A 13,249-nucleotide genomic window follows, 5' to 3' on the forward strand; every position below is an offset into this window, starting at 1 on the left:
GAAAATGGAAGTGCCCATCATAAGTAGGATAAAAATGAATATCACATTGAAAAGAAGAACATGTAAAAAAGTTTTTTAAAAAATTCAAGTTCAGCAGACAAAACTATACAAACATTATTCATACAAAAAAACCTTGAAGTATCAGTGGCAAATTCTGAAGAAAACATTCATCTAGGGAGGTATGTAAAGATAGACAATAAGAACACCATGGTGGACACAAGATGTTAAGGAGGCAGTACTTAACAAGCAATCCTTAAGTTTGGAAGTCCTGGACAAGAAGAAAGCATACCAAAAGTTCTGACAAATAACTTGGCAGTATCCTAAAAGAATAGAGAAAAATGTAAAAAAGCTAAGCTATGTGTAAAAGTAGAAAATGTTCTGGGGACTATTCAAATACTTTAGAGATGGAGGGAAGAGCACTGTAAAAGAAATCAAAGATAATATGAAAACTGAAGATAAAGTAATTACTTTGAAAGACTTAAGAAAAAAGCAGCAACAGAACAGTAGTACAAAAATTTTAAGAGCAATGCAAATAGGAGCACAATCACTCATTCAGGTAGGAAAACAATCAAAATCTTGAAATATGGGAAAGGCAGTTGGAATAGAAATTCAACCAGAAATGCATAAATATATAGGTATAAAATTTTTGCAGTAGCTACAGCGCATAATTCAGAGGGAATGGTGAGAAGTTCGAATTCCAGATCACTGGAGGTGAGCTGTCATAGTTCCTATCTACAAAAGGGATAAAGCTGAACGTGATAATTACATAGGGGTTCCTGCAGAAAGTGTTCCAGGTAAGATTTATGCAAGAGAAGAGTGAGAAAAATTTTGGAAGAGAAACTTGAGCAAGCTAGGTTCAGGCCAAATAGAGGTTATCAAGATCAGATTTTCACTTCATGAAAAATAGTTGAAATCATGGGAATATGACAAGGATCTGTACTTAAGGCATACAACAAGATACCCAGGGAAAAGCTTTTCAAAACACTACAGTTATATAGCGTAAATGGAACATTATACAGAGCAATATATAATCTATATTTATGTTGTCAGTCAGCATTTAGAATTGAAGGAAATACAGGAAGATTGTTTGATGTAAAATCAGGAGTAAGAAAGAACATTACCTCCACTCTTATCTATATGGATCAAATTATAAATGAAATTTGCATTAAATCTGATATTAGAATCAGATAAATGAAGCTCTTTGCTGTATGCAGATAATTTACTCATAAAACACATCCAGTGCAAGTCTCCAAGATTCTGATTCTCTTAACTAAATTCCATAATAGCTACAACAAATTTGACATGGAAATCAGCAATAAAAAGACCAAAACTATGAAAATAGGCAGGACAAGGCTTATTCTTTAGTTATAGAATAAGGAAAATATTTCTGCTATTTAGGCAGTCTTCAAAAATAGCAAATTAAATCTTTAAATAGACAAGAGAATAAGAAAATTTGATATGGTGGAGCCAGTTGAAAATAAATTTATATGGAATAAGGAAGAAATTGGCTAAACATTAAACTAGCAGAAAACAAAACAGTGTCCAAAACCCATATTAAGTTATGGATGCAAGAGCTGGTTAGAAATAAATAACTTGATCAAATATTAGAGACCACAGATATGAGACCTCTGAAAAAAATTAGGGAAGTGAACAGATGGCATCAATGATCATATCAAAAATGAAGATATTAGAAACTTGACATTGAATCCAAGAATGTGTGAACAGAGCTAATCTAAGATGGTATGGTCACTTAAATAGAATGGATGAGGAAAGGTTAGCAAAGCAGGTGTTTGATGTCAAAATGGCATGAAAAAGACTCAGAGGAAGACCAAGGTCTGGGTAGATCGATTCAATCAGACGTGCCTTAGAAGTATGAAATGTTAGATAAAATATTGGAGTGCTGACTAGTAACAGACTAATTTGGAGGAAGACTGTTGATAAGAGATTAATAATGTCAATTAAATTATGTAGTACTGTTGTAGTAGCCTAAACACCCCTTGAGGGTACATATTACTATTATTACAGGCAACTCCAGGAAGTCCCTAGACTCATCGAGGGAGGCCCCAAATCATATTCATCACAACTATTCGACATTCATACAGTATCTATCATACCTCGCCTTAAACTCATTCACTGTCACAGCATCCACCACAGACTCAGGGAGCGCATTCCACTCATTCACTACTCTAAAAGTAAAGAACCCAGCTCTAACACCTTTACTAACCACACTTTTGCCCAGTTTCATTGGGTGTCCCCTAGTCCTCCCACAACCAGCCCTGTTCTCAAAAATATCTTCTGAATTAATTTTATAGAAACCCTTCAATAATTTGAATGTCTCAATCATATCTCCCCTCCTCTGCCTATCAACCAATTTTTGCAACCCACAAATCCTCAACCTGTTCTCATACGGTTCATTCCACAGACCTGCTATCATCTTGGTCACTCGCCTCTGGATTCTCTCCACCTCCTCCCCATCAAGAAGAAACCTAGGTGACCAAATCTGAGCACAGTAGTCGAGGGGGTCTTATCAAGGCTCGATACAGAGGAACAATAACCTGCTTGTCTCTGCTTGTCAACGTATTCTTCAGCAACCAAGTGATTTGATGAGCTGATTTGGCCACTTTTGCAATGTGTCCCCTAAATTTCAATTCCTTATCCACCAACACTCCTAAATCACATGCCTTATCAATTTCCTGGAGCACGGTTCCACCAATGCAGTAAACTGCCGCCAATCTTTTCACCCCAAAATGCATAACGTTACATTTTGCCACATTAAATTGACATCCATTCTCCTTAGCCCAGACCTCCAATCTATCCAAATCATCCTGCAAAATTCTGACGTCATCTGCATTCACTATTGCCCTACCCAACTTCGCATCATCCGCAAACAAATGAACTGTTCTTCTCAGATCCTTTCCTATATCATTTATGAACAAATTAAACAGCAGTGGTCCAAGAACAGATCCTTGTGGCACACCACTAGTCACAGGCGTTTTGTGGACTCTACTCCTGAGTAAACCACTCTCTGATATCTCTCCGTCAACCACCCTCCTATCCATCTCACCAACCCTATGTCCATTCCCATATGCTGCAATTTACTGATTAGAATTCCATGTGGTATCCTGTCAACGGCCTTAGCAAGGTCCAGTAGAATCACTGTAAACCCATTACCCTTATCCAGTTCAGCAGTCACTGTGTTATAATACATGAGCTAGTTACTGAGGCATGACCTACCCTTCACAAAACCATGCTGTCCCCGATACAGTATCCCATTTTCTTCTATCCAATCTTGTATTTTCCTTTTGACTATTTTCTCTAAGACCTTGATAATGATTCCTGTTATGCTGATTGGCCGGTAATTTTCAACAGCAGCCTTGGAACCACCTTTGTGCAGTGGAACTATTTTCCCCTCTTTCCACCCCCTTGGAACTGACCCAGTCCTGAGGCTCAAATTAAACAAAATGGTCAAGGGCACTGACAATTCTTTGGCCGCTTCACATACGACATGAGCTGGTATACCATCCAATCCCACAGATGTGTTGACATCGAGGTTCTGTAATAGACTAGTTACCTCTACTTCATTCATCACAATTCCAGTATAACCTGTTGGTTCTTCCATTCCTGCAAAGTCACCACCTGGATGATATACTCTTGCAAAGTGCTCGCTCAGTAATTCCACAATATCGACTGATTCGGTTACCTCCCTACCCTCAGCATTTTTTAAGATCATTCTACCATGAGCATTTTTTCTTTTACTTGCAACATAATGAAAAAACTGTTTGGGATTCTCTTTAGCCTGCGTGGCCAATTTCCTTTCGTAATCTGCTTTTGCTTTTCTTACCACCCTTGTTACCATCCTGGCCTGAGCTTTATACTGTTCCTGTGCCTGATGGTCACCCTTCTCCTTAAATTCCCTCCACAATTGTTTCTTTTTTTGCAGCTCAAGCTTAATAGTGTTATTCATCCATTTAACCCCTACTTGATTTATTATTCGGACTCTTGGTATACAGTCAACCATTGCCTCCTGCAAACAGTTCTTAACCACCTCCCATGCACTATCAACATCCAGCCCTTGCAGTTTTACATGCCATGGCATTGAGCCAAGCACACACCTAAGCTTGTGGAATTACCGGGCTGGTAAGTATGACATGTACCCTGTCTTAATTGTAAATTCGACTCCTTTAGCCACCTCCCAAGTCATGACCTTATGGTCACTCTCACCAATTGGTGGCAACATGGTCATGTTCGTTACAATTACTATTACAATTACACATTCTCAGTTGCAATTACTAGGTCCGGCACTCTCTGCCCCCTGGTATTTCCAATACATGTTGCCGTAGATAGTTGTCCCTTAATAACCGCATAAAATCCAATTCCTTCCTCCCATGTGCCCTCTCCTCTTTCCAGTCAATGTTACCATAATTGAAATCACCCATAATAATTACCCTCCTTCCACTCATTTCTTCTATTTGCTTATGCATACTATCCCCACCATCCACTCCATCACCCGGTCTATAGCAGCACCCAATTGTATATTTTGTTCTGCTAGATTCTATCTCACACCAAACAGTCTCAAATGTGCTTTTTTTCCCCATCCTGCAGTTCAACTTCTATATTCCTTGGCTGAAGCTCATCAGCTATCATCAATAACACTCCTACCCCCTTTTTATTCACCCTGTCACTCCTGAACACGCTATACCCGTCACATTCAATCCCACTAGCTTTATCATCTTCTGTCAGCCATGTTTCACTAATACCGACAACTTATGGCCTGGAAGTGCCAACCATGGCCAAAAACTCTTCCTTCTTGTTCCTAATACTCCTGGCATTAGTGTACATGAATCGCAGAAGCCCATTTGTCCCATCCCTACTTTGATACCTTATACTAACTATCCCATTCTGATTTGTTGTCCGTCGTACTCGCTCGGGCATAATATACTCATTCATACACTTAACTGTCCCCCTAAAGTCTGCATATCTACTCCCTCGCCCTCTTAATAAATCTAGTTTCCCTGAGTCTGTACATCCACTTCCACATCATTCAAACACTCTTTCAAGTCTCCGTACACCAACTCCATTCAAATGTAACCCATCCATCTTATATAAGCCCTTTCGCCCATTGAACTCATTCCACACATCCACAAATTCCACACCACTCTCCATGCATAACCCACGCATAAAGTCATTGGCAATTATGGCCCTCCTTCTAAACACTTCGCTGTCATACCGCGGTAAGATACTCACCATCCTAACTCTCTCACTCTTCTCTTTTGCTATCTCAAACAACTCCCTCACATCCTCTATCATTTCCATTTTGTCCTCTTTCAAATCATTCGTTCCTGCCACGATAATCATCTCTTTCACCCTCTGTTTTTGCAGTCGAATAGATTCGCTGACATCCTTTATGTTTGCACCCGGCTGGTACGACTTCGTTAAACTCTCAATTATTACACTTCTTAATAGCGAATCCCCATACAGCACTTGCTCCTTCATTTTATTGACGTTTACGAACATTCTATTATTTGCCGTCACAGACTTCTGCCGGTTATTTGTCGGTACGTTCGACACACATTTTTCCATACGCTCCAGTTGTCTTTTAGCTCTGTGTATCGCACCATTCAAACGAGCAATTTCGCTACTCGCATTTATCTCACCATTTTCATTATCGATCAAATCATCCATTCTTTCTGTGTTTCTACCTTCATTTACACTTTCAGCGACGCTCTCACACCTATCTGGCACTACCACGCAATTCTCTAGCACACCGCCATTTTCTACATTCTGACTATCGTCAACGATATCACTCTCGACACACGAAACACGCTTGAAGTCCTCATTCTCTTTACACTTTCTACACATTAACTCCACTATCACTTTCTAACCAGACTCCCACTGCTCTTCGCAAGGCATACATCTCACAGACAGCACATTGCATAAATTCGTTTACATCAAAACTCTTAAACAAACATGGCGCCATTTTTTTTCTTTATCGGTGCCATGTGTACACTATCTTTTCTTAAAAATAATAATTAAAATAACAGAAAACACGCAAAAATTGCACAGACACACCAAGAAACAAAAAGCAAACAATACTACTTAAAATTCTAGTAAAATATCTAATGTTAACACAAAATACTACTAATCTTTTCAGGAGCTCTCGACAAGCCGACGATCTAATCAGTGCGACACCAAGCGGCGATCTATCCATACATATCCAAGCAAGCTAGAATTTCATCCTCCATTTTCTTACACACTTAACTTTCTGAAGGAATTTCAGACTGCCATAGTTTTGTTCTTTCACAGTTGAGGTTCCTCTCCTAATTTGATGGAACTAGGTATGATTTGTGCATGTTTCACATACAAATTTTCTGGATGATTTCCAGAAAATCATCTTTTGCAACAATTTTTTGCTAACAAAATTTAACATATTACTCAATACTTGCATATATGGACACAAAACAAATTAATAGGCAGAAGAGCAGATTGATACTACATGACAAGTGACCTATACAGAGCTTGAATTTCCTAAACCTATAGACATTCTACACTGTCCTAATGATAAGCATACAGCTAACCAATTGTACATCGAATTTAAATACAAAGATTATTCAAAAAAAAAAAAAGTATACTATACTGAAGTCTTAATTCAGCAGAGGAGTAAAAAGTAGTTTATACATACACTTCTGTTCATCAAAACCATATCAACTGCTGTAAGCATGTTTTTTTTTTTTGGTATTTAAATTTTAATGCCTATTTGAAAAGGGATAATAGAATAATTGTTACAAATAATGAAGGTAATATAACATTTTTATTTTTGATTAATATTTGGCTCTTTTTAGTACATGACGTGACATAATTAGGAAATGATAACAAACTGGACAAATTTGCAAATATTTCAAAATGGAATGGACAGTGATATTTTCACTGGAAAAACAAACACCTGTATCAAAATTCAGCTACAGTTTTACTGACATTCAAAACTAAAAATTCAATCCTTGCTGTTTAGTACTTTACAGGTTCTCTTCTTGCCTTTATTACAGCTTGGCATCAACAAAATCAATTTCCTGATAGATGCAACTTGGTTCCATACGGTTCCAGAAGCAGGTGTTTTCAGCTTCTTGTGTATTTGTCTTCATTTGGTACCACAAATTCTCAATGCAGTTGAGATCTGGGCTGTTTCCTGGCCACAATAGTGACTGAATAATGTTCATTAAGCCACTTATTAACCTGCAACAAAAAGTAAAGCTTTTTCAAGTACTAAACTCAGTTCATATGGTACATTTTAGGGTTATAATAGCATTACTTACACTTTTTTCCTTATGGCAAGGGGCACAGTCATACTGAAAGATGCAGTTTGTTGTTATGGTAAAGTGGCCTCTGATAGTAGGCAGCAATTCTAAAATCTTCTGGTATACATATGTGCATTCAATGAACCTTTTCTGAAATGCAAGAGACCAACACCATAAGACATGCAGCCCCAGATCATCTGACTGGCTGAGAATTTTATTGCTGACATCAGATAGTGTTGAATTTTTCCTGATCATCTTCAAACTGTCGACCATCAGTTTAACCCTGAAGTTAAATTTTTTCTTGTCAGATAAAAAATTTGCTCTTTTTCCACTGATCAGGGATCCATCTGGCATGCTCTTTGCACCAATTTAACTAAGCCAATCTCATTATTTTAATGGCTAATATAGCCCACTTTCATTTAGGAATGCTTTTTTTTTTTTTTTTTTTTTACAATGTCATTGGCTCTTTGAAGTGTTATAAAAAGTATTGCCCTAAGATTTGGGCAATTTTGGTAAAGAGCCAATGACATTGTAAAAAAAAAAAAAGGCATTCCTAAACATGTAGGCTATATTAGCCATTAAAATAATAGTTTATTTTAGAGGAGTAACATGAGAATTTTCTCAGAAATAATACCAAGCCAATCTCATTTTTGTTAAAAAGGGCTTCTTTTCAGGGTGCCAGGCTATCAGTCACTCTTGAACAAGCCTTCCCCTGACAGAGTTTACCACACCACGTTTGTTCTTCCTTGTCCTGTTTCAGTTCTCCAAATGATGCATGGTGATTTTTGAGGCAGAGCCACTTTAGAACTATCTTAACATTCTGATAATCAAAATACAAAAATTCTTGTATTTTGATTATCAGAACAAGCAAACCAGATCCATTTTTGATCTAATGCTGTATGCAGTTCTGCCTAGTTTTGCCATTAATGTGGTCCAACTGAAAAACTTTAATAGTGATCCAAAATATTAAATAAAAGAACTACAGCAAAAACATATTTCCTTATTATGAAACAACATTTATAGTGAAAATATCATGCTTCATGTAAAGCAATGTAAAACTGCTCAGCACTGAATTTTTGCATTTCTGCAAGAAAATGTCTGAAAAATGTACAGTATTTAAAGAACAATCAGTGTTACATTAAAGATAAAGAAATTTTATAAACTTGGTTTTAATCCTATTTTCCCAAGTAAGCAAACAGGCTATGTTTGGCTGTTTGCTTACTTGGGAAAAGGTGGACTAAGCTCTGATCACTTGCCTTAATATCTCCCATAATGCAAAGCACATCTCCTTGAGGAGATGTATGATGCTATGCATTAAAGTAAGCACCACTACCCAGACCAGTTTCGACCTTCATTGAATTCTCTTCAGTGGGAGCCAAACCTTGAGATGGATACCAAGGTTGAAGCAATGCAGAACTTATATTTACCTAAACAAGTTGCCACAAGGTGCTTTGACCTTGTTAAATAAAAATCTCAGGATGAGAGAAAGATGTAGAAAGCTTTTTACTTTGGGTATACTATATGTTAAAGATACCAAGAAATTTTATAAACTTGGTTTTAATCCTATTTTCCCAATTAAGCAAACAAGCTAAGTTTTCACCTAAAATATTTTCAGGTCTTTCATTTGTGGCAACTCGTATAGGTAAATATAAGTCTGCAGTAATTCAACCTTGGTATCCATCTCAGGGTCTGGCTCCCACTGAAGAAACCTCAATAAAGGTCAAAACTAGTCTGGGTAGTGGCCCTTCCCTTCATGCATAGCATCATATATGTCTGCAAGGAGATGTGCTTTGCATTATGGGAGATACTAAATGGAAGTGATCAGCGCTTAGTCCACCTTTACGAGTTGCCTCAGACCTGAAAATATTTCAGACGCAAACTTAGCTCGTTTGCTTACTTGGGAAAATAGGATTAAAACCAAGTTTATAAAATTTCTGCGTATCTTTAACGTATAGTATACCCAAGGTAAAAATCTTTCTGAATTGGTGTTACTTCAAAAAAATATATCTAATGCAATTTACAACACATTGTTTTAATTCTGCTATCAGAAATGATCTCATTAAGAACAAGATTGAAATGATTCAATAAACTTTAACAAAGATTCTAAATATCAAAATTTTGGTAAAGTGCATCCAGCTAATGCAGAACAGTTTGAATTACTTAGTTAAATTTTACAAATAAGCGATCTGAATAAAATAAAAGCCGAATTACATGGACATTTTGTGCACATGAATTCCAAATTTAATTCTATCAAGCAAGAGCAGCTACATGTGCAGAAGTTTTTCCCAGTCTGAGAGAAACAAATTGGAATGCCAAGTTTTTTTATAAAGATTTCAAACAGCAAATGCCAATGAAACCATTAGCCAGAGTCTCAGAATATCTAACATATGATCAGATTAATCTGGAATTTTGCACAATGCATCTAAAAAACATTAGAAACCAATTTATTTATTCATTCATGTGGAGTTCTTCCCTTTCCTCAACCATCCTTTAGGATCAGTTGAGCCCTCCTAATGAGAGATTAAGTACATATTTTATAACTGTAGATCATGTGTGTGTGTGTGTTCACAGGTCAGTTTGTTTTGAGGGATGAAAAACCCAAGTACCCTACCTCCATATGAGACCAGCTAACTCACCTTTAGTCAAAAGACCAAATTGCAATCCAAGTAAAAAAAAAGTGCAAAATGATTACCAAGATGAAATAAGTAATGCCTTTTAATTACAGAAGAGACAGCTATCCTTTCCTGGTAACTAAGATTAGGATAATAATTTATTCGGATTGACTTCTAAATTCAACTAAATCTTGAAATTGTCAGGCCCCAACTCATTCCACCAATGAGCAAGGTGGAACCAGTTGCTGATTTCCAAAAGTGAGTTTATTTTTGGATAATCCTTTAAAAGATAAAAATAATGAACTAAAGACCATCTTAAAGACAAAATTGAAGGTATGTCTTCATTTATATGCATTTAACTAATTTTTAACCCCATGATGGATCATACCAGATATTACCTGGCTTACATGCACTTAAACATTATCATTAAAATTTTTATATTTACTTATTAGAATCTTTAAAATTCAATAATAACAGTTGACTTACCTGTAAACTTTCTCCATGAACAAATATCTGAGATACAAATAAACTTGACAAATATATATTTTCTATTTTTTCTGGAGCAATGTATTCTCCTTGGGCTAATTTAAAAATATGCTTCTTTCTGTCAACAATCTTAAGTGTACCATTCTGCAATTAAATACATATTTTATATTATAACTAGTTCAAATTTCTTAAGGCTAGACACTTAAGATTTTATAAGATCAAATGTTTTCCATTTCAGAATTCAAACAGACTAAGATTAATAAGATGCACAATCAACATAAAAACTATCAAAAGGAGGGAGGGTGGAACTGGCAGAATTATAGAAATTAACATAACTGGTGTTATTGAAAGACAAAAATGGGCAAGATTGTTTTAAATAATATTTTATTCACACAATAATGATCAGGTAAACGAAGGAGCAGCTGTAGTATAACACTGAACACGAAGATAAACTTAAGTAGAAGGCAATTTCTAGTAGTGATGTAGGCAAACATCAGAATGGATAACTGGAGCAAGACATATGCCTATGGTACATAGATGGTTCTAAAGAAGTGGAGAAAGTTTAATTTATTAAAAAAAGAAGCTGAAAGAAGAAGTTAATTAGATCCTTGTTGGATATATATATAACAATAGGAAGTGAATATCAGACAAATGGTTTGGGAAAATTTGGAGAAAAGAGCAAAATTAATAATAGTAAGCACCTGTTACATTCCTCCCACAATAGTCCAGGATCTCATTAATTTCACAATGTAGAGCAATAAGAAAATATTTAGCTTAATATCCAGCATCTTCAGAGCAATAAAACCATTACAGTACATAAACAGTAACAATTTGGTTAGCAATGGAATTAGTTTAAAAATTTTAGCAGACAACACAAGGAACTATAATTGGCACCATCTGTTGTTGGATAAAAAAAAAAAAAAACAAGGATTAATTAGATTTTAAAATGAACGTCCCCCAGATTTTTGGTAAATTGATACAGCCATACTTGAGTTTCAGAGAATGTTTTAAAACTGCTGCCGATTCCAAAAACAATGTTTCTGAAATATGACTGCTGTGTAGCATCTTTGTTTTCTTCCATTTGATCCTGTATAAATGGCATGATCTACTAGTTCCAACTTGCCATAACAATAGTGCCAAATGTATTTATTTTCACTCTAAGGCAGATGTCAACATTTCTACCTATCTGTCTGTAATAAGACAGGTCACAAATACATGGGACTTCATACACTGCAGGATGTGAGAAGGAGTTTGTCCTTAGGTGAACAGATGAGAACTGAGAATTTGATATAGGTTAAACATGGTGCAGAGCTGATATTTAATTAAGCATTCTAGATATCTTCTGATGTGCCCTGAATGATGAGATGGTAACAATCTTGCTGTAATCTTCAGTATTGGGCAATGAAAGTGGATTTTTCAAGTAGCATTTAGCATTTTGTCTATTCTTTGGAGATTACAGCCATCAGCTAAAGAAGTGTGACAAGTAAGTGAGCTCAGTGGTAATAGCATTGTCATTGGAATAGACAGCTCTCACTCTGTGAGTTAGTGTTTTTAGGATACTATATTGTTGGGCTGGATGATTGTGTGATTGCTTGTGCAAATACCCCTCCCCCTATACGTTTTCTATAAACAGAAAAAGATAATGAACCATAAGACATGCAAAGTAGTGTATCTAAGTAAGTATTTTTCAATAACCTCCAGAACACTGGAGGTTATTGAAAAATGCCTTCTTGATATTTTTGTATATTCTTGCGAGTCTTTTAGTAATATTTGTTCAGCTACTTTTATAGAATTTAGCTTTTATATTTTTCTCTTCTTAGGACATCCAACTTATTAACTTTTGATATGCTTTCTTCTTTTCCAGGAATGTTGTTAACTTCTTGAATCCACTATGAGTTCTTATTTTTTTTTCCTCAGACAAATTCACATGCATTCCTAGCTAACTCGGTTTTCTTAAGTTTGCCACTAACACTCCAAGGTTTGATTGTTTTTAGAACTCATTTTTTTTTATTGAATAATATTTGTATAGTTGAGTATCTTTCACTATAAAAGCTGCTCAAATTCTTAAAGAAAAGGGGATGAATTAAATGCAATGTGTCCTACATTGCAACATTTCTATGGAACTGACTATTGTTTCAGCAAGATGAACTGTGTCATAAGGCTGCTGCTATAACTGCATGATTCATCCCACAGATGTTCAGAGCCCTGATCTCAGTCCTGCTGAACATCTGTGAGATGAACTAGAGTGTTGAGCAAGGGACATCTACCCCCTCCCACAATAGTCCAGGATCTCATTACATGCCAACAGGAAGAATGATCCAAAATTCCCATTGATTGCCATCATACACTTGTGGAAAGTATGTTCTGTAGGATTGCTATAGTCATCACAGTGAAAGGTTCTACATCTTAAGGTGGGTGTCATGACTGTTTGTTCCCTATACTATGGTATTCATTGACTTCTTTCCAAGCAGTGTATACATAATTAAATTTATGTGAATTCTGGAATTTGTGAAGAATTATTTCCCATGAGAAGTATAATTTAAGTCCATTTCTATTTAAATTCGGTCGATGCAGCAAGATCTCAACAACTCTGTATTAATATTCCATGAGATTACTTTTATGAAGAACCTTAATTTTCTTCCAAAGAACTTTTCTTGACTCAGCTAAAGATAAACATCTGCTTTTAGGCCCATGGGATGTATCAAATTCCTTGAATTTGAAAGAAAATTTGATACTAATAAAAATATAATACTCAAGGTAAATCCATTTTATCTCATGTCTCACATTCCTACATTAAAAATTAACAGTTTCAAATATCCAAGAATATCTAGCAGAATAAGCTTTTAAAAATCAAAAACATTG

The 13,249-nt window shown here is 35.9% G+C and overlaps 1 protein-coding gene across 3 annotated transcripts in view; it reads right to left on the reverse strand.

The window, feature by feature from the left end:
* The window catches only part of LOC150095884 (long-chain-fatty-acid--CoA ligase 6-like), a 267,968-nt gene that overhangs the window by 39,301 nt on the left and 215,418 nt on the right, over positions 1–13,249 (reverse strand). For all 3 annotated transcript variants that reach the window (XM_090409680.1, XM_090409678.1, XM_090409679.1), the window contains exon 17: positions 10,388–10,531. In XM_090409680.1, coding sequence (XP_090265806.1) covers positions 10,388–10,531 — 144 coding nt within the window. The remainder of the gene's footprint in view (positions 1–10,387; positions 10,532–13,249) is intronic.

Source organism: Typopeltis vanoorti, chromosome 19 (assembly GCF_054136105.1).
Source record: "Typopeltis vanoorti isolate ZY-2024b chromosome 19, IOZ_Tvanoo_1.0, whole genome shotgun sequence".
Classification (NCBI taxonomy): domain Eukaryota; kingdom Metazoa; phylum Arthropoda; class Arachnida; order Uropygi; family Thelyphonidae; genus Typopeltis; species Typopeltis vanoorti.